The 25,299-nt window shown below is 40.7% G+C and overlaps 2 protein-coding genes across 7 annotated transcripts; both read right to left on the bottom strand.

Annotated features, from left to right (window-relative positions):
- Positions 1–7: 7 nt before the first annotated feature.
- Positions 8–9,519, bottom strand: si:dkey-183i3.6 (LAT2 domain-containing protein). Of its 2 annotated transcripts, none has more exons than XM_061248746.1 (12): positions 9,432–9,519; positions 4,280–4,385; positions 3,894–3,936; positions 3,476–3,516; positions 2,899–2,941; positions 2,614–2,648; positions 2,239–2,277; positions 2,112–2,142; positions 1,594–1,649; positions 956–1,021; positions 612–661; positions 8–517 (listed from the first exon to the last, which is right to left on the bottom strand). In XM_061248746.1, the coding sequence occupies exons 2-11, from the start codon at positions 4,380–4,382 to the stop codon at positions 624–626; spliced, it is 495 nt and encodes a 164-aa protein (XP_061104730.1). In that variant the 5' UTR covers positions 4,383–4,385; positions 9,432–9,519; the 3' UTR covers positions 8–517; positions 612–623. The 2 variants fall into 2 exon arrangements, with proteins under 2 accessions (XP_061104730.1, XP_061104729.1); XM_061248745.1 differs by having other exon boundaries at positions 12–517; positions 612–665.
- Positions 9,520–10,579: 1,060 nt separating this feature from the next.
- On the bottom strand, positions 10,580–25,147 carry LOC133132919 (eukaryotic translation initiation factor 4H-like). 5 transcript variants are annotated; one of them, XM_061248741.1, is made up of 8 exons: positions 25,064–25,130; positions 19,281–19,471; positions 18,918–18,982; positions 18,080–18,179; positions 17,163–17,234; positions 16,522–16,680; positions 15,344–15,459; positions 10,580–13,808 (listed from the first exon to the last, which is right to left on the bottom strand). In XM_061248741.1, exons 1-8 carry the CDS (start codon positions 25,126–25,128, stop codon positions 13,803–13,805), a joined length of 774 nt encoding a protein of 257 aa, XP_061104725.1. In that variant the 5' UTR covers positions 25,129–25,130; the 3' UTR covers positions 10,580–13,802. The 5 variants fall into 5 exon arrangements, with proteins under 5 accessions (XP_061104725.1, XP_061104724.1, XP_061104723.1 ...); XM_061248740.1 differs by lacking the exon at positions 10,580–13,808 and having other exon boundaries at positions 15,320–15,459; positions 19,281–19,468; positions 25,064–25,147; XM_061248739.1 differs by lacking the exon at positions 10,580–13,808 and having other exon boundaries at positions 15,320–15,459.
- Between the last annotated feature and the right edge of the window lie 152 nt (positions 25,148–25,299).

Raw genomic sequence — 25,299 nt, forward strand, 5'->3', positions numbered from 1 at the left:
GGCATTTAATATTAAAGCACAACAACTGATTTACATTGAAGTGTGGGGGGGGGGGGGCGGGTGGAAGGAGTACAAATATCTTAATTTTTATTTTAGAATCAAATATGACAATTGGGTCAGCTCCAACAGTGGAACACGCTCCTCACAGACTCACGGTTTAGGTGAATAATTCACGGTAACAGGCTTTACTCAGACACAGAACTCCAGCCGAAGAAGATGAGACTTGCAGTTACACTTGTCCGCCACTTGGGGTCGACAGAGAAAGGGCGGTCTTGCTCATTACACTCGACAGCAGTCAGACCAGTCCCAGATCCGTTCTGTAGCACCTACACTGTTCGTTATCTTCCGTTCCTCGGAGTTGCATGTACTCTTTTCAAAGTATGTTGTCTATATCGGTACGACACATTTTCAATCTCTTGTATCTCCATGAAAACCGGCTTCTAGTATCTTGGACTGGGGAGAGGTGTGTAATGTCAGGTTTTATTTTGATCTTCAGTGTTTACATAATCTGGCTCCTCTGAAACGCAAAAACATGCATTGTTACAAATATTACGTACAGATTATGTAATGGTTAAAAGTAAATTGTGTACTGAATTACAGTATATTCACACCTTCCTCTTCTTTCATTTCCTGCAGGAAGTCGGCGTTTGCATAATCCGAACTGTCTGTCATGAAAGTAATGCAATATTTAGATCACATTAACTCTTCAAAACCGTGCAGCTTAAACCATGCTATTGCATCCCAAATGTGCATGCTCACTGAACTATTTAATAAGATATATTCTATCTCACATTTTTATATCTTTAAAAAGGAATACAATATACAAGCAACTCCGTAGAATTTCAACCATGTGTATGGTCTGGCAACTTAATTGGTCAATAATTCAGATTATTATTTTTCGTCCAAGAATTTGGTCTGTAATAAAATATTTGAACTTTTTAAAAAAAGGGCTCACCTGAGTCTTCACCAATTGCATTCTTTAGAGTAGGGAACACATTTTCATAGGAGTTTGTGTCGTCATCTAGAAAAAGGGAAGATATTTATTTTTAACTTTGATAAAAATTGGTAAGACTACCAAACTGAAGACTGGGTACCTACTAAAATGCATAGTAGTTTCAGCAATATTTGTATACTGCTTTTGGGATGCATCACATGTTTATATGACTAAATTAAAAGATATTTGAACGGATCTGTTCTGACGGTAATGCTTTTAACTCATATTTAATGAGCAAGTTATGTGTTCTGTGTTGGTCCTTTGTGTAGTTGAAAGTACAATGTTGCTCATCGTATTTCAAACATTTGTGGGTTGGGCTGACATCGCCATACAGACAGAGGATGTCATGTGACCTTTGCTATTGACATTTGCTATTATAGCCACCTCAAAGAGCAGTTGCAAATACTTTCCATTCAGCTCGCATACTGGCCCTTTATAAGCAAATCATCCTTTATACTGCAACTCGGAAACGAGAAAAAACGAATACTTCTGAAGTGATCAAAATGTGTTCTGTTTGCCGTGATATTATTTACTCTCCCTTGTACACGTACGCCCTTTCCGACAGTAAACACAGCCCGATATGTACACCGTTTACTTACCCTTATTTTTATCCGCTGATGTTACGTTCTGGTAGACCAAGTTTGGAATTGGATTCCTGTGGAATAACAGACGGATGTCTTAACATACCTTCTGAAGGTATGTACAACAAGACCTTACAGCACGATGCATTTTGGTTTCCAATGACTAAGAGCAAAGGGGAGGGGATGAGTAACAGCATTTTTTAACAATGGATCCACAATAATAACATAGTTTCTTTTGGTTCTGATACACATATTATTGTTGCGATGTAAAGAGATGTGTGTGCTCATACTATTCACGCAATAAATATTGTAGTGGAAGATCACTTCTGTGACATGCATTGTCTTCTACTTATATGCGAACACATTTACCCTACAGACCATTTACCATGTCGTTCTTTTGTATAACAGTTTTGCTCAAACAAAGCAGTGGTAAATGGTAGAGCTTACAGTGACCAAAAAGAACAAGCAGCCATGTATTCTCAATACAAAATGGCATACACCAAGATCGTCAGAACAAGGTGGAATATGGTACTTACACATACATGCTGTCAAAATCACCCAAATCAGCTAAAGAGAATGGAGAAAGAAGAGTATGACTGAAATAACTATGACTACATGGTGCTATGCATGGTGCTGTTTAAGGACCACAAAACAACCACTTACATTTGGGAACATTTTGATAGCTGGACTGATCTTCAGCAGCTAGTGTAGAAATGAAAATAAATGTTTGTATTTGTCATTACAAACAAGGAAACGGGGAAGCATATTTTTAGTACAAATTTACAGGTGCAGGACTCAAGTTTTACAATAACTGAACTGACACAGAAGAATTTTAACTCATCGTCTTCTGGTAGCAGCACAGAGTTTCAGTTTGTCAAAATCTCAGCCAAACTATAGTACATAGCAAAGCACAGACTGGTTTAATAATTCATGTTAAAGTATTTTTTAAATTTCATCAGAATCTTGAAGGCCCAATACAAATGCATCATTCAAAGACAATGTCAAGTGTTCATTTTGTCAAATTTAAATAATGTTTACCTGCTGGTTCAGCACAGACGACTTCAGAAGGCCCCCTAAAATAACAGCCAAAGCATTTTAATCTCCTCTTAATGAAAATCATTAATAAATCATGATAAATACACTGGTACAATTCTGGAAACAAATTGCATTTGACTGTTACCCTACAAAAAACTTCAGAACGGTTAAAATTTTGAAGGAATGGCACAAGGAAACTGCGCCATTTTAGGATAGTGTAGCATATGCTGCTTTACATTCTCTTGAAATACGGTTTTATCAAAGTGTTCACTGATGGAACGGCCGTACCGTGGGGTAAAAGGTTGGTCTTTTGGTTTCTCATTCAGTCGAACTGGAAAAAAGTGAGAGGTAAGTCAAAGACAAAAGGGCAAAAGGTCAAAAGTGTGCAGTTGGAAAAACCCAATTATAACATTATCTTTGATGCTGAACTGATCTTGTATCATTAAGTGTTCTGGATTGGGGTTGATTACTTATGCTTGTGGAGTAGAAGGGAAAAAGGAAACCAGGAGACTATGACTGATGAATGAATGACAGTTTAAGGGGGTTTTACTCCAACACATCTAACTGCATTGGGTAAGGAGGAGGAATAAATGCATAGTTATAATATTATGCCGTTGTGTTTTTTTAAATGCATTTTGTGCATTCATTATTTGATTAATTACAGCATGAAACTACTGCTAATACTACTACATAGAAATCTTTGGGCTTGTAATTTCAATTGGGCACATTGTACACATTGCACCTGATTATGAACTAATTTTACATGGTGCCGTGATCATTTTATAGTTTGAATGCCTACACCAAGGTGACTCCTGAGGGGAAATTAAGATTTATTAAATTATTGGTTGATTGCCTGATTGCTTACCGGTTGTGGAGCGTACTACATTAAACCTTTGACCTCCACGGCTGAAAGAAAAAAAAAGAAAAGAAAAAAAAAAGTAGGTGATGCAACAGGTGCTGCCTGATCCATTTCCATATTCATATCAATAACATTTTATTTTTCATCTCTCTTCACAAAATGGTGGAATTAATGCAAGTTTCGTGTGATTACAGTTCTAGTGTGGTGGGGAAAAAAAGACAGATTACAGGAACAAAGTCATAAGTGTGACCACTTCCCATAAAGAACTCAATATCTGTCTGAAAAATGTCCTTTTTCACAGTTACATAGTTACATTGATGGTGTATGTTCCCAGTCAGCTTGATAAATATTCATTTCTCACTTGGTGTTTTTAAAAATAATTGCTGATCCACCTGTGTTACTCAAATTGTAGCATTGTACTTACACTAGTTCAGGTCCATAAATTATGTTTTCTTCGCGGATAATCCCTGCAGAAGAACAATGCAGATATTTTGGTATTTGCCCAAAATTTTTCTCCCAGATTGTCTGCAAAGATTGCTTTTGGGTGAATTCATGATTAGTAATACTCACCCTAAATGAAAAGGTTTCGTCCAGATTAATAAAATGGTCACAATTTCATGCGTTCACACATCTTAGATTTTAATTTATTGTTTATACTTGATTCTATCTATGGTAAATATATAATCCCCCTCATGTGTGGGGAGTGCCCTGACACAAAATGGCTTCCGTGTGTCACCCAGGTGGTTAAGGTAGCAGGGCACCAAGAAAATTTGAATCCACTGGGCATGAAGCAAACTGTATGGTACTCACTAGTTCTCCTACGGCAACTGAGACACATGGCAAACAGGACCCCAAGGGACACCAGTGATGCCAAGGCCAAGCCAGCTTCTTGCTGGCTAAAGAGCTCAGGCATAACCTAGTGGGGGGGGAAAAGTAAGGGTCCATTTTATTTATAAGTGCGTTTGACCACCTTTTTTTTTTAACAACAAAGCCCTCGATTTAACGTTTTTCAGAGGTTAATTGAAGCCAGTGGCATTTCACAGACGTCTTCAGTGTAAGGACTACTAGTTGTCAAAGGAAACCTTTATGAATCATTATAGCCCTGAAGGGAATTTGTTGAGAACAACCACTTTAACCTAAGCATGAAAAACTTAAACAAAAAACAAGATTTAAAATTCAACATTGAGAACAAAATAGATAACATTAATTTATAAATATAATGTTGTTGGTAATCATAAATGATAATTGAATAAATTAAAATTCATATCAAAATGCATTAACAATCACAGTTGAAGCATGCAATGGTTAATAGGATGTGATCAACAGGTTTTAATAAGGGCTTTTAAAAAGTGCACTGCACGCTTAAAAACCAAAGAATAATAATTGTCTCTCACATTTACGCGTTGCTGGCAGGTGTTGGTGCAGGTGCTGTTCTTTCGATTCCATTTTGGCCCTCTTTTGGCCCACTGGGCGCTCATTTTAAGTGTCTACATTCATGACGCGCTCGTATCCATCAGCACGAGAAGTTTAGAGAAGAGGTCTGTGTACTTGTCAAGTGATGATCCATTTCATTGTGATTTTCATTCTTTGAAGCAGTTATTTTGAAAAATTAAGGAACACTTTTCTGTTTTAAAGGTGTCATTGGTTGTTACCAGGGTTACAACCTACAAGTGGCAAGTGTGTGGTTAGCTGGCTTAGTGACGGATTTCCCTGTCCGTTTTTAAGACAGGTATAGGCTAGCTACATACAAGTACCACAAACACTTATTGAGGAATGACACACTTTGGACCAATTAAGGAATAGTCTCTAAATTAATTGAATTCTGGCTTTACTCATTAATTTGAGTGTTGTCTGAGTGTCCTAATAGCACTGCACAACTAGACAGTAGCCAATTTAAGATTTTTTGATGGTCCATCTATGTTGCTTGCTATTAAGTGAACAGTGGCACGAATTAAGCTCATGTGACACATAATGTGACTTTAGCTACTTTGTTTGACTAAATGCACAACTTTACACATCAGTCAATGTTCACATCCGGAGTGAAGATCACGTTTAACACAAATGCATTGAAATATACAAATGATAGAAAATCGTAGAAAATCATGTTTGATTTGAGATTATTCATGCTGTTTCTGTAAACAAACAGATTAAGCATAGATAGATACAAGGCAGAGTGCATAGGACAACAGTTACACAGTTTAAAAGCCAGTTCAGTGTATGGAAATATAATAATTATTATAATGAATAATGTTGTGGTTATTAGTATTAATTTTAACATGTTCCTCCCATGCTGGCTCAGCCTGCAATTCAAAGCTAAGATGAGTTAGGTTTACCCACCTTCTTATTTAACACTTTTATTTATTTATTTATTTACCTTTCTATATACCACCCTGTGGATAGTGAACCTTTCCATAAATGGGTGGGGGGAATTGAAAATAATAATAATAAAAATAAATAAATAAATAAATAAATAAATAAATAAATAAATAAATAAAGCTTAAGAAATGCGTGCCCTGCTCGACGCTTTAAGAGAATGGCTTTCCTGTAAACAGCGTATTCAGACAACCACAGGATGTGTATGTGACCACCGTAGGGCTGAACTGAAGGCAGGCTGTAGAGATAGATCAAAAGCCCATGCAAGCATGAACACCTCAGTGTCACTGCCCTCATTGTAGTTCCTGTGACAAAGTACTGAAGTTACCATCTGCTGTATGCACGTCAGTGCATTAAGAAGCAACACAAGAACTCAGATCAGTGTAGTTCTCTGTATAAAAATCACAGATCATGAAACCACAATTATGCAACAAGGGGAACATCGAACCAGCATGCTAATGCTAATTTATATACATTTATTTTCCTCTTCACATACAAAAATGACTGAGGCAAAAGAAAACTCTTTGTTCTGTGTAACTTCCTCACAGAATTCATTACTCTTCCTCTCGTAAGACTTGGAACATTGCATCACTGTCCACCTTGTAGGACATCCCTTGCAGTCACAACAGTTGCACACATGCCATGAGACCATGCATTACAGTCATGCTCACAGAAGTTCATATGGTGACAGCGCTTCCCCATCTCTTTGCTGGTGTAAAGGTGCATGATGCATTTCATCTTTAATTATGACAATTGCAATCTTTTAATGAAGTCAAAACTATGGCTTAACCCATTTAAAATCACCCATATATAAATATTCATAAATCTACCCTGTAATTTGAAAGGGACACCTGCACTCAAATTAAAGAAATGCTTTTCAGCCAACGTTCCCCAGGAAAATTAACAATCCACTTTCATTTGGAAGTAAACAAATGCATTTATTGAAGCACAATTTCCACCTCCCTAATTTAGAATAATCGAGTCAGTTGTGCCAACTATAATAATATTCCAATTCCAGAACTTACCCTATATGTTAAATCCTACACTAACAGGAACCAGCTCACATAGTGAACACTTTTAAGTGGGAGCCCATTGCAACAAATTTCAAATGCTATGGGAACATAAACCTTACTTTCACGTGAACAGCAGAAGTGGCAGTCTGTAATTTTATTCCTTCCATATAGTAGAAATATGCAGTAATGTAATCGTATGCAAGCAGAGGAAAGCGTTGCAGACTTTTCCATGCATTTAGAGATGTTACATCTGCATGGCTGCCACTATCAGAACCCTACTGTGTGCTGTTGTGGTGAGGCTTTCCTGAGCCGAAACGGCACAACTTCCTTTGGTCTAAACATGACTCCATGTCTAGTTTGGAAAAATTAAAAATGCATTTACATTTTTGGTAAATGTAATTTTTGAGCTGAGGCAGTTATCAAAGGCTTACATATTTACAAGATGGTTTGAATTCTGAACAGAACTGACACATGATTAAGTACAGTTGTGTCAGTACAACATCAGAAACCTGATGAACCACTGTTATTAGTAGTAGCGATATTTCTGCATGGCAAATAATTTACTTGTAGATGTAGTAGTGCAACAGACCCAACTGCCGTGACATGGATGCTGCTTGTAATTGACTCATTCATTGAAAGGAGCGTGATCAAAAATAATAGCAGTGTGGAGTTTAATTCGAGAATTCATTCATTTTGTGAAAAAAAACAGGTGTCATTAATTGTCCTTTATTAAGGAAGAAGGGAAGCAGATGTTTCACACATTGTTATAAAATATATTTCCTTCTGAATTGCTAAGTAAAATGGGCCGTTCCAAACATTATTCGGAGGAAAAATGTCATTTGATTAAAAACTTGATTGGAGAGGGGAAAACGTATAAAGAAGTGCAGAAAATTATAGGATGCTCAGCTAAAATGATGTCAAAAGCTTTAAAATGGCAACAAAAACCCGAAACACGTGGAAGAAAATGAGGAACTACTGTTAAAACGGATCAAAGTCAGAATGGCAAAAATTCAGCCATTCATCAGCTCCAGAAAGATCAAAGATGATCTACAATTAGCTGTAAGTGCTGTTACAGTCAGAAGACGTTTGATTGAAGCTAAGCTATCAGCAAGAAGCTCCCGTAAAGCACCATTATTGAAAAAAATGGCATGTGAAGAATCAGTTAAAATTTGCCAAGGAACACATCGATTGACCCAAATACAAAGTGTAACATTCTGTGGACTGATGAGAGTAAAAATTTTCTTTTTGGGTCTAGTGGTCGTCGACAGTACGTCAGACGACCCCTGGGTACTGAATTCAAGCCACAGTAAGACAGTGAAGCATGGTTGCACAAAATGGGAATGTTTTTCATACTATGGTGTTGGGTTTGTACCAGGGATCATGGATCAGTTTGAATACATCAAAATACTTGAAGAGATCATGTTGCCGTATGCCGAAGAGGAAATGCCCCTGAAATGGGGGTTTCAACAAGACAACGACCCCAAACACATGAGTAAGCGAGGAACATCTTGGTTCCAGACAAAAAGGATTGAGGTAATGGAGTGGCCAGCTGAATCCCCTGACCTCAACCCCATTGAAAACTTGTGGGGTGACGTTACAAATGCAGTTTCTGAAGCAAAACCCAAAAAGTCACAGGAACTGTGGAATGTAGTTTGTTCATCCTGGGCTGAAATACCTGTTTCTAGTTGCCAGAAGTTGGTTGATTAGATGCAACACAGATGCGCAGCAGTTATCAAAAACAATGGTTATGCAAATAAATATTAGTTCAGTAATTTACAGTGAAGTTAAATCTTGAAAAATGTATTGTTTATACAAGTAATGTTTGAGTTTGAAGAGAAAAATATGAACACTGTCATTTTTTTACAGATTAATATTAACAGTCCAGTTTTGGCTCAAATATAAAGAGTTTAATGAGGGCGAGGGAATTATGAAGTCATCATTACCACAGAATCATAAAATTAGGAACTAGGAAGGATTGACGTGTCAGCAATGACCGATGAATAACATTTGTTTTTTGAGGGAAGTGGACAGTCTGTTGTTGATTTGTTTGCTTTTTTCAGACAGGTAAAAATAGAAGGGGTAACTTTTACCATGCTGGAATAATTCTGAAATTAATTAGTATTTATACATATACTTCACATGCTTTTCAAATGAAATCCTCGGGCTAGCATGCAAACATTAAATGTTGATCAAATATTTGACCGCAATGCATATATAAAACTTAAACAATACTCAAACCAATCCATTTTTAACTTGGGAGGACAAGCCCAAAAAATCCGCAGCTCACCTACACCTACAACTAACGTGACCGCTGAATACCCTTTTACACTTCATCTAGCCAGGTAATAATAAAATAAAATAAATTAAATAAATTAAACCCTTGAATATTTTTAGAGGAAAAGGGTAAGCTTCTACTCGGCCCAGCTGAAGATCTGGCCGGACAGCAGCTGGACCAGCTTGCAGCTCATTGTGTGCCATGGATAATCATCCATCCCGCTCCTTCATCAGAGACCTACGTGAGCGGACAAAGTGAAGACGAGCCGGGGGTGAACCCGGCCCTTTGTGGGGAACATTACCTTATCTGAAGGGTCGGCGCAGTACTCCCATGCTCGGCGTCATCGGGGCTTCTGAGAGGCACTCGGGCGGTGTGAGACTGCAGGGAAGCTGAAATTCACGACTTCCTGTGTAAAACGGAACTTCTCACCACATCCGCACATGAGCACACTGGACACCACTAGGCCAAATATCCCCCCCCCCCCCCCACCCTTTAGCTAGCTATGGTCCCTATACGTGCTCTTCTTTCTCCTCCCTCCGCCCTTCCGCTGACAGCTTTGGTTGGACGGCGATGAAGAGAGGAGCCGTTACTTTGTACTGAAAATGCACAGCTCCACTCGAGGGGGTACCAAAAAAAAAAAATCATGGTTGAATTTGAAGCTTGCTTCAATACAGTAAGGTGCGATAGAATATAACTCACTCCCATGTCGCCTACATCATCACTGCCCACCACCACATACCCATTACCCCTCACATCACATTCAAAACTTTGTTGCCAGCCTGGGTGTAATTTAACATTACCGCACTTTGATCCATGAGGCACCCTAGATACAAGTCTGTTAAGTGCCAATTAATGCAACCTAAGAATATTACTGGCAATTGCTTGCAAGGAGTATATCACCCTCTGTAGGCCTCTATGTAAACTACAACAAATGTATTCCTCAATGCATTTGAACAGCAAACTACTTGGCTGAGTTCACATACATTTGCTAGCATAACCATAAAAGTGCTACATATAATTTACACCCTTTTCAATGTATGCAACCTTTTTAAAATAGTGTAAACAATGAAATACGCTTGAGAATGGAAGGACTTACCTCAAAGAATGCACGTGTGATTTTGCTGCAATCAGGAACTCCCAAAATCACAGGACACCCAATTTGGGAAGGGGACACATTTGATTCTCGCCTGCTGCACGACAGATAGCAACTGCATCTGGAATAATTTCCAGATGGCGAGTCATAGACTACATTTAGCAAGCTCTGGACTCCAACTCCCATGATCCATTTCATAAAACCCTTGCTTTTGCTGGGCTGTCACTTGATGGCATAACCTCCAGCTACAGACAGGCTATGGTTTGAAGTTAATCTGAAGCAGAGCAGGGCTCTGTATTTGTGCAAGTGCATTGTGACACATAATTTGCAGAGCAAAAAGTACCAATACCACAAGATTTATGTCAAACCTTTTAGAGTACAGAGCAAAGATTTATTGACAGATTTCATCACAGTAGTTTTAAGACTTGAGAATATCCAACTTTTTTTAAAAACAAGACTACCAATCCGAAAGGACTAAACGTGTATGGACTATACAATACTCGTATTCATCATGCTCAAAACCTGTATATCTACCCTCATATCAGAAAAATTCCAAAAGGCAATTTTCACAGCTTTTACCCTGTAATTGCAATACTCTAGCGCACATTTAACAGCAAAGGGTAGCATCTCAATCTTAACAGACTCGAAGGTCAGTTAGAACTGTCCAGGAAACATGATCAAATGACATCCAGTATTAATCAGGATTTGGATTTTACAATTTAAAATGTACAAACGTTGATTCACATAACAAATTAAAAGAATGAGTCAAGAATTTGGCAAATGGTACAGTTTCACAATACAACCAATGTTATCTTTAATAAAACAACCATACACTTGCCATTTCGCTTAGAACAGCAACAAAGAAAACAATGGTTAGTTGAGGTTCTTTTTTTTTTTATTCAAAAGATTCACAAAATACCAAATGCTTTCCAAATCGACTGTCTTCATTTTTGTCCTTCCAAAAGTCTGAAGCGTTGGGATTTCCTTGCATTTAAAAGTCAACTCGGTTGACAAGAAACAAAGTGGCGGACTCAATTAAAAAAAAGAAGAGCAGATTATATATAGAACACACCTGCTACCACAACCCACCGCCTCCCTCTTCACACCGTCCAAGATGTGAGTTCAGTCTTGCATCAGAGAAATCCACACAGTATAATTTAACAACGGCAGGCTCTGTCAGTTTAAACAGCGTTACACAAATGCTTCTTACCCATTATTTGAAATATGTATTCTACATACTGCTGGGACTTTCACACAAAGACCTGCAAAACAGAGAATATACCATTTCCGACAGGGAGGTACCAAGTTTGCTTCCAGTGAACAATCCAGGTCAATACATGTGTGTGGATGGGGGGGAGGGGGTAGTTTGTCAGCAAGTGCTTATTGGTCATGAGCTTTCTATCCAAGATATTCCAACTCAGACCTTCACAATTTCACATTACAATACAAACTGTCCATGCAGGGGATTCTTCATTTGTCAAATACATGGTTAAAGGAGCATGGTCAAGGTTTTTTGACCGTGCTTATTTGGATTAAATGCTTAAATTATGTGTGTAGGCATTTTTAAAATCACCGTCAGTGTAGCAGTTTCCTAGATATGGGGCAAAACCTATCAAAACAAACATGTCTAGTGACGTCACTGGACGTGTTTGGCTTGACTCTCCAGCCTGTGTTTCCCAGAAGGTAAAAATGCCTACACATGTAATTTAAGCATTTAATCCAAATAAATTTAAGTCAAAACAGACAGTGCTCCTTTAACAGATTACATGGTACGTAATCTTATGGGAGCAATAGCACTGTGTGAGGTATAAATTAACATTTCGGTGAGGTATGAAACACTATTATGAGGTTTAAATCAAGCATCTTTGATTATTCTTTTGACTGATTTACAGCATTAAGACACAACTAAAGCTACTTCTAATGAGGTAATGAGATGGCAATAGATTAGAGGCTTAACTAAAATGTATAAAAGCCATCTGAAGAACAAGTGAATGCCTTTTTTTCTGAGCTAAACTTAATCTGCTACGTGAGCAGAGTACATTTTTTGCACTCTGAAAAACATTCTGTTAAACGGCAACACAAGAACTGCGGTGACCCGTCATGAAATCATCTAGTCGCCGTGCAGCCAATCAGCTGTCATATCAGCGTCTGAGCTCAAACTGAAATGTTCAAACCATTAAAATTAGCTACCACTGTTCACGGAAGCTTAGTTTTCTTTTTCTTTTCCCAAGAAAAACTATTCAAAGAAATGTTACAGCTATTGGCTAAACCAATCTACAAGAATGCCCTGCATTAGTAACAATGGAAGCAACTTTGGGAACCAGAAGAAATAAGGTTGAACCTTGACAATCAAATGGATTCATCAGTTTGGAAAAAACCAATAATTCAAATTACAGTAACATTCTTCCTCATCTAGTCGACTATGACGGAGAACCACTTTCCTTAAATGTCACAATATTACAACAACAAAAAAAGTTTGTTTTAGTTTCAAAAATAAAATGCGCAAAAGGACACCACCTTAAAAATGCCTCCATCCCATTTTCAATATTTCAACACATTCATGAGCATCTGTAAGGTGAGACATATTATTGCCATAAACAGTGCAGTAAAACCAAAAAAGGCAGATGGCTGATCGTTCTAGCTTATACGAAAGAGTACATCTATGCAATTTTAAAAAATTAAATAAAAAGTCAGATATCTAATCCAAGCAGGATCGTGATTCTTGTTCTGTATAGTGCCATTTGGTTTGTTGAGGCATGGGCTGTTTAGAGGCAGCTTTTTTCCTATGTATTTAATGATGCTTTTTTTAAGTTTTAAGTTTTAAGTGCCAGGCAGTTCATTTTATCCATGATCAGTGTGATACATCTTCATTTACTATGTTACTATCTCTAGTTGTGAAAATTGAATAATGGGAGTCAGAACCACACCAGTTTGTCTAACCTGGGCTTCTGAACCAATGCTTTGTAGCAGAAAGCCTTATCAACTGGATTGCGCCGACCTGAGCCAAAAATCTTTCAAAAAAGAAAGAAAAAACTAAACAAAATGGATGCCAGAATTTCTCAAAAAGACAACCTAGAAGCTGAGTAGCTGGCAACATAGGAATCACTTAACACTGAAGACGGTTGAGAGAAACACTTCATCCATAAACAGAATAATGAGGGACAAAGACGAGACGCACAGGAACGGCAGACGCCGTTTCCCGTCTTAAAGTGTGAATCGGAATAGAGAATAAAACACAAGAGATGCCTTTGGAAAAAGGAGCACAGACAATATGACACACAAGAAGGTCCTTACCCAAAGGCAACAGAGTTCGACTGAAGCCACTGTCCAAAATGCTTGCCTTTGGAGCTGGCATGCAAGGGGGTGGGGGTGTGTGGGGATGCCCACCCTGTTCCTGCCCTCTCTCTTCCAGGCAAGGGGCAGGCATGCACTGGGCGGGCGGGGTTCGGGGGTGGAAGGGGGTTCAGGGGATGGGATGGGAGGAGCCCAGCGCCCTCTGTGTAGACTTTGAAAGATTTTTGGTGAACAAGGCGGTCGATCCAGTCTAGCCCTCTTGAATTATGCACCCTCTCGATCTGATTAATTCTTAAGAAAACAAAAACAAGAAAACAATAACAATCAGGCGGGTTCGATAGAGGAGGAGAACATGTAAAATTACTTTCAAATTCTAAACAAAAGCAGCACAACATGAAGATCCAGAACAAAGGGTACACTGACCAAAACAGCATTGTGATAACCTGTAGACCTTTTTTTAGAACTTCAGAATTTTACACAAGAGAATATAATTTTAAAAAGAATGCTAAAATTATATATTTAACACACCAGTTGAAAGTCCAATACAAACAGTATTAAAAATCACATTGTTAAGTCACTGAGTGTAGACGGCCACCTCTGTATACAATGAAATGACTGCAAAAAAGACTAGACTGAAAAATGCCACTCACTGAATGCCTACTGAATACCACCTAAGATTAAAGGTGTTCCAATGTCCTTGGTTATACACAAATTGATTATTGCTCTCAGTGACTCCTTTTCTGTTTGGAAGAAGGCCCCCCTAAGATTCCTCCCCCAGCAGAAAAATATATGGCAGTCCTGTGTGTGTTTTTGTTCTTATCTGTGTCTGTCTGTGTATAAAGATGGGCAAACGCTTAACCGTTTCAGAGAACTACACATGCTAGTACTTCTGTCCATGATCATGTAATAAAGGTCGACTAGGACTGACGTCTGCATAGGCCTGAATTATTCTGAACAGAATTATTCCTCAGTAAAAGGGAACCTATGATTTTTCTCTAAATGAAATAAACCCAGGGAAGGTGTACTGGACATATCCAGAATTTATCACCCTGCCTTAATGGCCCACCTTCTCATTGTGTATTTGAATTTGCCAACCAAGAACTCCTCCAAAACACCTTTGTACGTTCCTCAGCAATGAACTACTTTATACACTTGTAAACAGATGAAACGCCAAAGTCAAGAGGTGATCCATTGCTCAAAATGAGTCAAGGTTATCACACCAAGGTCAAGCCACAGGAAATAAATGCTAATTACAAAACTCAATGAGTTCCGCATTCCTGGTTCATAAACACTGCACATCAGAGGTTAGGCCACAAACACTCAATGACAAAATGGCTTTTCTTTTACCACATTGTCCAGCTTGTCAATTTTACAAGCTATTTTACTCCAGTCCAGAATAAAAAAATAAAATAAAATAATTTTTAAATGTATTGGTTCCAAAATTTGTCTGCCTCTCAGAAATCGACATGTGAATTGTCCGTCCCCAAAGTAACTACAGTACAAAGCAGGCACTAAATACAGGGAAGCAGAGGAGTACGTAAAAACCACTTGTTAACGGCGGACATGCATTCACAAGCTGCTTGTGTGTTTTTTAACAGGTCTGTGTGTGTGTGTGTGTGTGTGTGTTTGGTTTCCTGCTTTATGAATACATATTTTGCTCAGACCGGACCCGGGAGTGAATGCAGAATCTCGGTTCATCTAACGGGGTAGGGATAATGATGGAGGCAGAGAAGTTTTTTCCCAGTGGAGCAGCACACATCCTGTACAGTCCAGTGCCCTGCCCATGTTCTGCGGCTAGCTTTTCAGTCTTTTTCTTTGGTAATTACCTCCTCCCGTGGCTTGGCCCCGCCAAAGATGGCGGAGTGGGGGTTGGCGACTTGGTTGAGAGGCGCGTCCACCGTTCGGGGTTTCAGCTGTAGTCTCGGCCTCTGGGCCCTCTCCTCTGAAGAGAACGGACACGCACCACAAACAAACACGCAGGGGGGTTAGGTCTCAGAATCGTATTCAAGTCACGTCCTATCAAGAGATAAGAAGAGCTCCAACTTGAAAATGTATCTTAGGACCAGCAAACTTAAGCTTTTAAGTGCATGTCTAACTTAAAGGTACAATAAGTAAGATTTTTGTGTTACAATACCATTGTAAATCCCTTCCTATCATTGAAAAAGTCTCACTGACTCACCCTCTGCCTGTGTTAATAGTCCTTAAATTCTGGTTTCAAAATATACAGTTGACGGCCCGACACTCTGTACCAAAACATTGTATAACTGTACAATAATTCAAGCTCATTGGTTGGTTGTAATTGCCCTAGGCAAAGGTGTTTCAAGGTCAGTGCGTTTACAGAGAAGGGGAGAGATAAACAATGTTGTGGTTTGAAGGTGTTTGTTGCTGCTATTCCTCTCTTGATCATTAGAAGTCTGAAATTAACTATTGTACCTTTAAGTCACTTATAGCATATCATAACACCTGAAACTTATTCAGTGGTCTCATCAATCCATCGCACATTTACCCTCGTGAAGTTTCTGGCCTCGGTACGCAGTGCATTTGTCACAAGGTTATGTGGACAACCCAAGGCCAAACTGATACCAAACTGTGCGTGTGGAAAAACAAGAGGGTTTTGGCGCAGTAATAATCAATTACCCAGTACATCTCAAAGAGGCCCACTCCACTCCAGTACTAGTGTGGCATAACAAAGCAAAACTTCTCACAGAACCAAGAGCTGTTCAACACACAGCAAATTAAATCGGAACGGAAGTGAAAATATCTTGTATATAGGCTATAAATCTTAAACTTTTTCTGATAAGATAAATTCACTTACCGAGTGATTCACTTACTGTCTGTGTAAGATTGTTTCGCTTGTTTTAACAAAATCTGTCTTGTTCATGCTAGATAATTTTGCTTAGATTTCTTTTCCTAAATGTATTTTTACATAGTTTTTTTGCAGGGTGATCTCCTAAACTGGAAGCAGGACAAGCGGTCTCTGAGAAACAGCAACGAGTGGAGGCACCTTCAGAAGGTTCTCTGAAGTCTGTGGGGCCCCCGCGGGGTCCGTCTCTGTAGCGGCCCATCCCTCCTCCTCCGCCGCCGCCAGCACCGCCCCCCCTCCTGTCTCCAGGTCGCCCGCCCCCTCGACTCCTGCCCGACATGAAGTCATCGTCTCTGAACCCTGAGGAGGGACGACAACAGTCATTCAGCGAGACAACCGGTTCGGAATGAGGTCACTTCACCAAAATGTTCACTGGCCGAACCGTTCCTGCAAGGTGACCAATGGCACAATGGCAATGGACATGAGATGGGGTCAATGCGTATCCACGTTGAGAGCTCAGACCAAAAACATTTTTTGTAAGAACATGAATTTGACCCCCAAAGGAAATCGGATTCACACTGCTGCTTGAAAATATTTCTGATTCACTAATACCTCTTCCAAAGGTTTAATGTGTAGGCTATTTTGTTCATTTTGGAGCTAGGTGACGTGGCCAGTGCTGACTCATAGTTGCAGCACTGAATTACCTAAGCTGACAATTCTTCACAAACAAGAGCCATTCCTAAACAAGGACTATTCACCATCCTCAACTTTACACAGCATCTACACGGGGTCTGAAGTTGGTGTGAAGGGGCGCGAACATTTGACGAGCACTTTTCCCACACCTCCTCCTGAATTGTTGCAGTCGTCCCTGGGATCCCAGCCCCCTCCTCTGGGGCCATGCATGCCTCCTCGGCCTGAAAGGGACAGGGCCCAATTAATTACCGGTGGGAGTGAGGGAGCAGTGCCTGCTGGGATGCCGAGCTTAGCCACCATCAGCCACTAGTGCCGGTTTGCGGTTGAGTAGAGCAGGGGAAAGGAATCGCTAAATCTACAGCTCTGACTGAAGGAAAAAGAGTGCAGGATTCATGAAGTATTTCAGAGCAGGTGTGCTGATCTCAGATCAGGTTCCCATCCATACCCTAAATACATTCAGCATGAGAGAAAAAGCAAAAACTGATCCCAGTTCAGGTCCCAGTCTGAGAGTCCCCTGCAAGACGTTCTGAAGATTTGAGTCTCCCAGGAAGAGCAGAGGAAAGCGTAGGGCTCGGGGAGTAAGATACAGAGGAGTCAAAACGCTGTGTAAATGGATGAAAAATGAAAGGGTGCGGTTAATGAAGCAGTCAGAACCAGCAACCCTTTTAGTGTACATGCAAACCACAGTAGACATTTACATCCTGCAAAGTTACACTTCCACATTACACTTGAACTCAAAAGCAAGCAAACAACACTAGGCTACATAACAAAATTATTATTACAATGTTATAATTGGCCAAAGTCTATGTACAACCAATAGATGGATGACATAAGCAACATCCACTGGAACACAAATTAAAATGCTGAATCTCATAAAAACAGACTAAACTAAACTGAATGAAAAAATTGACTGGAGTCATGCCGTTAGACTGACATTAGATTTGCAACACTACACATTTTCACGCACTAAGTTTGTATCACCAGAAGTAAAATAAACCGATTAAGAGTTACGCCCCTAAACTGGACCTCACGACTGGACCCATTCACACAGCGAGGTGCGTTGTACCTCCTCGGTCATCCTGTTTTCGGAAGCCGAACCCTCCGCCACCTTTCTCTTGCCGGCGACCCTCGGCGATGTCCACCCTCAGCGATCGGTCGGCCAGGAGCTGGAGAGACGGGGCGTGTCGGTTGAAAGAAACATTTCACCCAGCCGATGAAGGTCTTCAGCATTACGTCGCCAAAGCCACACGTCCACTACAGCAGTGCTTCACAACCCTCTCCTCGGGCACCCCCAGCCAGAACCAGGTATTTGACGTCTTCCACATCAAGCACCCCTGACCTGACAACTAAAAAGGGCTTGATTAGGTGCATCAGTGTGCTTTAGGTGGAACACATGAAATACCTGGATCAGGCAGGTGGTACCCGAGTAGAGGTTTCAGACCGACTGGTCTACACCAAGAATGTAGGGGGGAAACTAACCCAAACCTGTATTAATTAAAGTGCCTCAGAGTAGGCTGATTCTAGGACCTGATTCCCACCTGTCCATGTCTAAACCTTATTCAAACCTTGCCACTTATTCACAACCAAACCTAGCCCCTATTGCCCAACGCTTACTCTTGTGGTGGTTAAGGCCAGGGTTTTCAGCAAAGCTTATTGTGACAATTGTTTGTGAAATGTGCTATATGAAAAGATTTTCATTTGATTTGATTATGTATCATGATCTTCAAAGCATATGGGTGGAAGGTGCAAGTTTAGAATCAACAGATCACTGCTCAATTTTGCCCCTCCTGCCCTATGCCCTGCTACAGACCAATTTGACTTCTTTAAACTATGCAACATCATCATCATACACAGTACTGTAGCAGCCATTACGAAATGAATTTCGAAGCCCATAACATACTTACAGCACCATCATACATCAAGGCTTCTTTTAGGGATTCCAAGTCATCAAATTCTACATAACAGAAACCTGGAGGACAAAGAGGATTTTGAACAGTCAATGACTTCATTCAATTTGTTGTTAATTATAGCCACAAGCTGGATTCACACTTAGAAGCTTAGTAGAACAATGTGTCATTTGATGAGCTATCAAATATGCAATAAAATGAACATTGCCCATAACTAAATTGTGGAGCAATTTACATGGAGTAGAAACAAATCAATAAGGCAACTTTCTCCCCTGCCAATGCCTCAAATCTCCTTCTGGCAAACATCAATGTCATGTGGGTTCCTGGGAAAGAGGGCACCATGGGGTAGGGTGTCTGTACCTTTAAACTTGTCTGTGTCTTTATCTCTGACTAGCCGGACACTCCTGACGTTCAGGTCTTTGAAGATGGCATCAATGTCTCCTTGCACTGTGTTGAAGGGGAGGTTCCCCACGTAAGCTGTGTAGGGGGGCTCTGTGGGAAGTTCTTTCTGTTTGCGGGGTCCTCCAGGGCCGCCACCACCTCGGGATCTTCTGTTCGGAAATAGCCCATCGTTACCACACGTTGGGGCTGACCAGCACAAAGCAGGCGTCCCTTCTCCCTTTGCACACATACATAAAAATGCTACCATGTGACAGAGTCTCCCACCAATTCGCAACCCAGGTATGCGAGTGTACATGTACTCATATAGCCCTGGCTAGGGAGAGCAAAGATGACTTTGCTTCCCCCAAAACATGCAGTGCCAGCCAGCTGCTTCTTTTAACACTGCAGCAGAGAGGGGGTGGAGGGGACCCAGGCATACGTGTGTGCAGAGGACAAGCCAGGATGGCCAACAGAGGTCGCCTGAGCAATGGACACCCCTTGGGCGATACGAGGCCAATCGTGTGCCGTCCCAGCAGGGCTGTTGGCCATGGTGGGCACATTTACATTTACATTTTAGTCATTTGGCAGACGCTTTTAATCCAAAGCGACTTACAAGTGCATAGGTTCTACCATAAGTCAAAGCATCACATCCAGAACTAGCAAAATACCCATGAAATGTGTAGACAAGGATAGGGATATCAGAAAGGAGGGGCAGGGGAAATCAGGAGGGAGGACTAAGGTAGAGTTTGAAAAGGTGGGTTTTGAGTCTGCGTCGAAATAGGGGGAGGGATTCTGCTGTTCTGACAGTGGTAGGCAAGTCATTCCACCACTGAGGAACCAGAACGGAAAACAGGCGTGAACATGCACCGCCAGGTGCACGTAGAGAGGGGACCATAAGGCGACCAGAGCTGGCAGACCGGAGTGATCTAGCTGGGAAGTAGGTGATCAGGGATTGTATGTAAGGTGGGGCAGTCCCCTTAGCAACCTGAAATGCCAACACTAGGGCCTTGAAACGGATGCATGCGGCAATAGGAAGCCAGTGGAGGCCAATGAGAAGCGAAAGGGCCTGGCATGAGCCAGATTAGATCCGAGACTCGTGCACCATAAGCGGTGCCTTTACCGAGAGAGCTAGCAATCTGCCCTACTCTTGAGATAAATATTTATTCGGACACAAATGGTCATCATCATGACCCACAAGGTTTTATTGGGTAACTACAAAACATTATTTTCACACTGACCAGTCACCCAGTGCACAAAAAGAACATAGGTTTATTAATAAAAAATGATAACCGCGAATGACAGGCGATTACTTGTGGCCGTTAATCTATAAACAGAATGGCCTCAAAACCAATCCTTCAACAGCAGCAATCCAGCAGCAGGCTTATGGGCCCGTGGCGGTTGTTTACTCATTCAAGGAAAAAAATGTGATGGTGACATTTTCATTGACAAACAAAATTGATTTAAAAACAGGAAGGCATGTTTGCTAAACAGGCCAATCGTTGACCATTGGCTAAACTGGCCCATCAAGAGATTTTGACTGGATCTCTTGATCCAGCGCTTCATGTCAACTGGTTTTATTACAGCTGCCTCAGATGAATAGTTTTATTGTGCCATTGCGGAGAAAATTGCTTTGTGGGACATTTCTTGACCTAAGATATACAGCAGGGCTACTCAATTCCAGGTCTTGTGGGGACACCATGTAATTCACTAATTATTTTGCCCCCCTTTGTTCAGGAAATAAGCTCATTAGTGAAATCAGGTGGTGGAGTACATGGGCAGTGTAAATACCTGCAGACAATGCTGTCAGCATGACCCGGAGTTGAGTGGTGTTGACATACAGGCACAAAAAAGGTCAGTTTTGACCGCCATTTTAAAATAGTCCTGACCTTTTCTGACTGGGACAAAATTTGCATCCTCTTATTTTGAAGCTGGTGCACAGTACTGTCCGTAATTCAAACGTTTCACATTTCATGTTTTATAGTTTTGTATATTTGCAGGAGCCCAGGATTCCTGCGTATTTAAGGTTGGCCCAGTATGAAGCACAGCAGACTTAGGTGCAGTGTGTCAGGCAAAAACTGTTAGCCTTGAACATCACTGGTAACATAGCATATACAAAATTATCTATTGAAAATGATTCTCCAAGTTAATTGCAATGCATTTAATGCTAATGCTAAAGAATATGCACTCAGTGAGCACTTTTAGGAATTTATTCGACTTTTACACTTATTGGTCTTCTGCTGCTGTAGCATATAGTAGAGGTTTGACGCATATAGTAGAGGTTTGACGCATTGTGGTTCAGAGATGCTCTTTTGCATGCCAATGTTGTGATGTGTGGTTATATATGTTACTGTCACCTTCCAATCAGCTTCAACCAGCCAGGCCCTTCTGACTCTCTCATTAAAAAACATGTTTTTGCCTGCAGAACTGCTGCTCACTGGATGTTTTTTGTTTTTTGCACCATTTTCTGTTAATTCTAGAGACAAAAATCCCAAGAGATCAGCAGTTTCTGAGATACTCAAACCACCCTGTCTGGCACCATCAGTCCACGGTCAAAGTCACATTTCTTCCCCATTCTGACATTTGGTCTGAAAAAAAGCTCAATCTCTTGACCAGGTCTGCATGCTTTAATGAATTTAATTGCTGCCACATGATTAGCTGATTAAGTATTTGCATTAACAAGCTGGTGTACAGGCCTACCTAACAAAGTGGTCTATGTGTTCTTTATAACACATGTAATGTATAACTACATTCCAGATTATTTTTTGCACCATAACAACCCAAACAAATATCAAGTAATTTCATATCACCAGACACATTTCACTCATACCTATGCCACAGGCAAGACATCAGCATCATTCTTATTTGCAGGCCAATAAATAATACATGTATATATTCATTTCTATATATAGAAATGCATGACAGAGTCTGGGCGGCACAGATGGTGCAGTGGGTAGCACTGCCGCCTCACAGCAAGGAGGTCCTGAGTTGGAATCCCAGTAGGCCGGGGCCTCTCTGTGTGGAGTTTGCATGTTCTCCCCGTGTTCGTGTGGGTCTCCTCTGGGTACTCCGGTTTCCTCCCCCATGGGTATGAGTGTGTGAGTGAATGGTGTGTGTGTGCCCTGCGATGGACTGGCGACCTGTCCAGGGTGTATTCCTGCCTTTTGCCCAATGTACGCTGGGATAGGCTCCAGCCCCCCCACGACCCTGTTCAGGATAAGCAGGTTAAGAATGAATGGATGGATGGATGAATGACAGTCTGCAAACCAAATATTGACGCATATTGCGAATTTTGGCATACAGCTGATATTAAGTGACAAACATTGGGGTCCTTTAGCAAATTAAAACAACCAGCTGATTTAGGCATTCAAAGATCAATGTAACAAGATGGAGAAGCAAATACAGGGAAAGGCTGTTTTGTAGGCTGTGTGGCACCTTGGAAATATTTTGATGTCCCTTCTGGACTGTCACAGGCCTGTGGGTTATAGCAGTCAGGTATGGTCTTCAGCTTAGTTTCACTGAGAGAGTGACATGGACATCACAGCAGTCAGGATTCATTTTCCCACAAAGTTTTATCCATCTCATCGAAAGAATGACACAGTCAGTCAGTCCACATCAGCCAGGTTTTGTTTTCTGCAATAGCAATTGTCAAGTCATAAACAAGCACCTGAAACAACCAAAAAGCTGGGCTTTTCCCACTGTATTTATGTTTTTATGAGAACCATTTCATTTTTAATGTTTTTATTGATGAAACATCCTTGACATTTTCAATGGTCACAGTGGTTGTCTTTCACAGAAGAAAATGCAATGTGCCAGAATCTAGGTATAGGCCACCTAACCTGGTAGAAATAATGTACTTCAACCTGCATTTAAGGCCAACATTTTACTCCTTATTCGACACTGTCCTCACTCTCCCATGAAACCATTTCTCTTAACTTATTCACCAATGCATAAATCTGGCATTCATAAAGCTAATTTGATTCATACACATTAATTTCCTTAATTGGCAGAAGGTATTAGTTTCTCCTTGCTCCTTCCTTTATCAGTTTTTTGTTATTTTCACCACGCAATCTCCCTTTTCCCCAGAAATGGGAAATCTGCATTTCCTGCAATTCACTTCTATATTACAAAATCATGCCAATTAGATAATTAAGGCGGAACCATGAATTTGTTCAGCGCTAAACTAACAACTTCCTGCAAGTTATCAATTGCCTTGGAAAATAGCAGAATAGACTTTAGAATAGTTCATTCTAAAAATGCTTATATTCAAAAAGAAAAGGGCAAAACTGTTGTAAACGATACAATTACCCAATTCAAAACAGATGATCTGACACAAAGGATGTTCATAATCTGACATGTCCTCCTTAAGAATGTAAATATAGTCAGCACCACACATATATGCAGCACGTAGTTTGCCATGGACAAATGAAGGGAAAAACAGAAAATGTACAAGGATCCAATTCAGAAGCTGATCCCCAAACACAAATAGATTGCTTGTTGCTAACAGCGACAGGAATTCCTGCCCAATATCAATTTTACAGGACCACCGTTTTAACCGTTGACTTGAATTTGACGGGAAATGGCAGTTGTAATATTCTGATAAAACTTTTCAACAGCTGAGAACTATTCAGATTCCTCCGAGAATCTTTGGAGATAACGCTTCCTTTCCAATAAATTATCAATAGGCGCATGACCAACTCTGAAAACCAAGATTGAATATCTGCGCCTCAGAGATATTGTCCGCGAGGATAATAATATTTATTATCACTTATTCTACTCTTTTTCAAATCCATGGTGCCCTTCCTGGAGTTGAGCAAAGGACACGTAATGTGGATTAGATTTTTTCAAAAACAAGATCTTGGAAACGCAATATAGATAGCCTACTGCATAATGCGATAGAACCAATATACCGCAGTATTACCGCACGCTTGCAGCAGCCGGACAGGCTATGAGCGGAATTTTCGGGAGCATATTAGGTCGGTGCCCGCTGGACCGTTTACAACCCAGGACAAATGTGCGAATGCAGTCCTTCAGTTTCAGTGTCGCGTAAAAGCGAGCCACGCACTGGCGGACGAGTGACAGAATTCCAATAACCTGTATAGGAAGACTGTCAGATTCAGTGAAGAGTGCCAGTCCAGGACCACTTCGCACCGCGAAAATAGAGACAGACTGGGCCCAGTTTTAGATAAGAGTTGAGAAGACCTGCAGCTATAATCTGGCTGCACTGTTGTACCAAGAACGAAAACAAACAGGGCAACGTTTATCTGTTCCAACTGCAACAGCAAACAATAGCGTAGTCCCTTATCAGCCCATCCCACATTCCGTACTGTCCCAAAGACGCAGACTCGCAGACCATGTATCCCCATATACACCTTTCCTCTTCGGGCTCCGGGGCGCCAAGTGTTCTGCTGGCAACAGCCACGGCTTTATCAAAGAACCTGTGTGGGGCCAAATCCACTGCAATACCGTCCAATTATCTAGCAGTCCTGACTGGACCAAACCGTAAACACTTGTGAAAACTCTAACCTGGGACCTTGCACGCATCTCCTCGCTCGTGCAATCCCCGAATATCCAAACCCATCTCGGCTGCCCATTCATCTCATACGGTAGCTTTCATCTCTGGACTCCTTGCAAACCGTGACAGGCCGTTCTACCTACACCAGCCAAATATAAAACCCAGTGCCTGGCAAGACAATTTTGAAAACATTTTAAGGCCATATCTCCCCCATTGTTAAAATTGCATATTCGACCGTTTTTTTTCTTACCCTCTCCCACCTCCAAAACTGCCATAAGCCCGATCTCGGTCATCGTAGCTATCGTAATCCGCCATTGCAGTCCGTGCAGGAGAAAGCAATCAGTTCAGCGAGGACCCCAAAATAGAGTAAATTATGGTTGTCTTTGTTTTGCCTGATATAAAGGGAGGAACCTTATCCAGCGTATTTGGTGACTGTAAACATGCAATTGTAACAGACGTTGTTAAAAATAGACTAATAAACACGCC

This window comes from Conger conger, chromosome 7 (genome assembly GCF_963514075.1).
Source record: "Conger conger chromosome 7, fConCon1.1, whole genome shotgun sequence".
Lineage (NCBI taxonomy): Eukaryota > Metazoa > Chordata > Actinopteri > Anguilliformes > Congridae > Conger > Conger conger.

Excerpts from the sequence above, each read along its gene's own strand:
- LOC133132919 (XM_061248739.1), bottom strand. The coding sequence starts at position 25,128 with ATGGCGGATTACGATAGCTACGATGACCGAGATCGGGCTTATGGCAGT. Across the intron at positions 18,983-19,280 it reads AGACACAGACAAGTTTAAAG|GTTTCTGTTATGTAGAATTT; the intron begins GTACAGACACCC and ends TTTGTCCTCCAG. Across the intron at positions 18,180-18,917 it reads CCTTGATGTATGATGGTGCT|CTCCTGGCCGACCGATCGCT; the intron begins GTAAGTATGTTA and ends CCGTCTCTCCAG.
- si:dkey-183i3.6 (XM_061248745.1), bottom strand. The coding sequence starts at position 4,382 with ATGCCTGAGCTCTTTAGCCAGCAAGAAGCTGGCTTGGCCTTGGCATCA. Across the intron at positions 1,650-2,111 it reads GATTTTGACAGCATGTATGT|GAATCCAATTCCAAACTTGG; the intron begins GTAAGTACCATA and ends GTTATTCCACAG. Across the intron at positions 518-611 it reads GGAAATGAAAGAAGAGGAAG|AGGAGCCAGATTATGTAAAC; the intron begins GTGTGAATATAC and ends TTTGCGTTTCAG.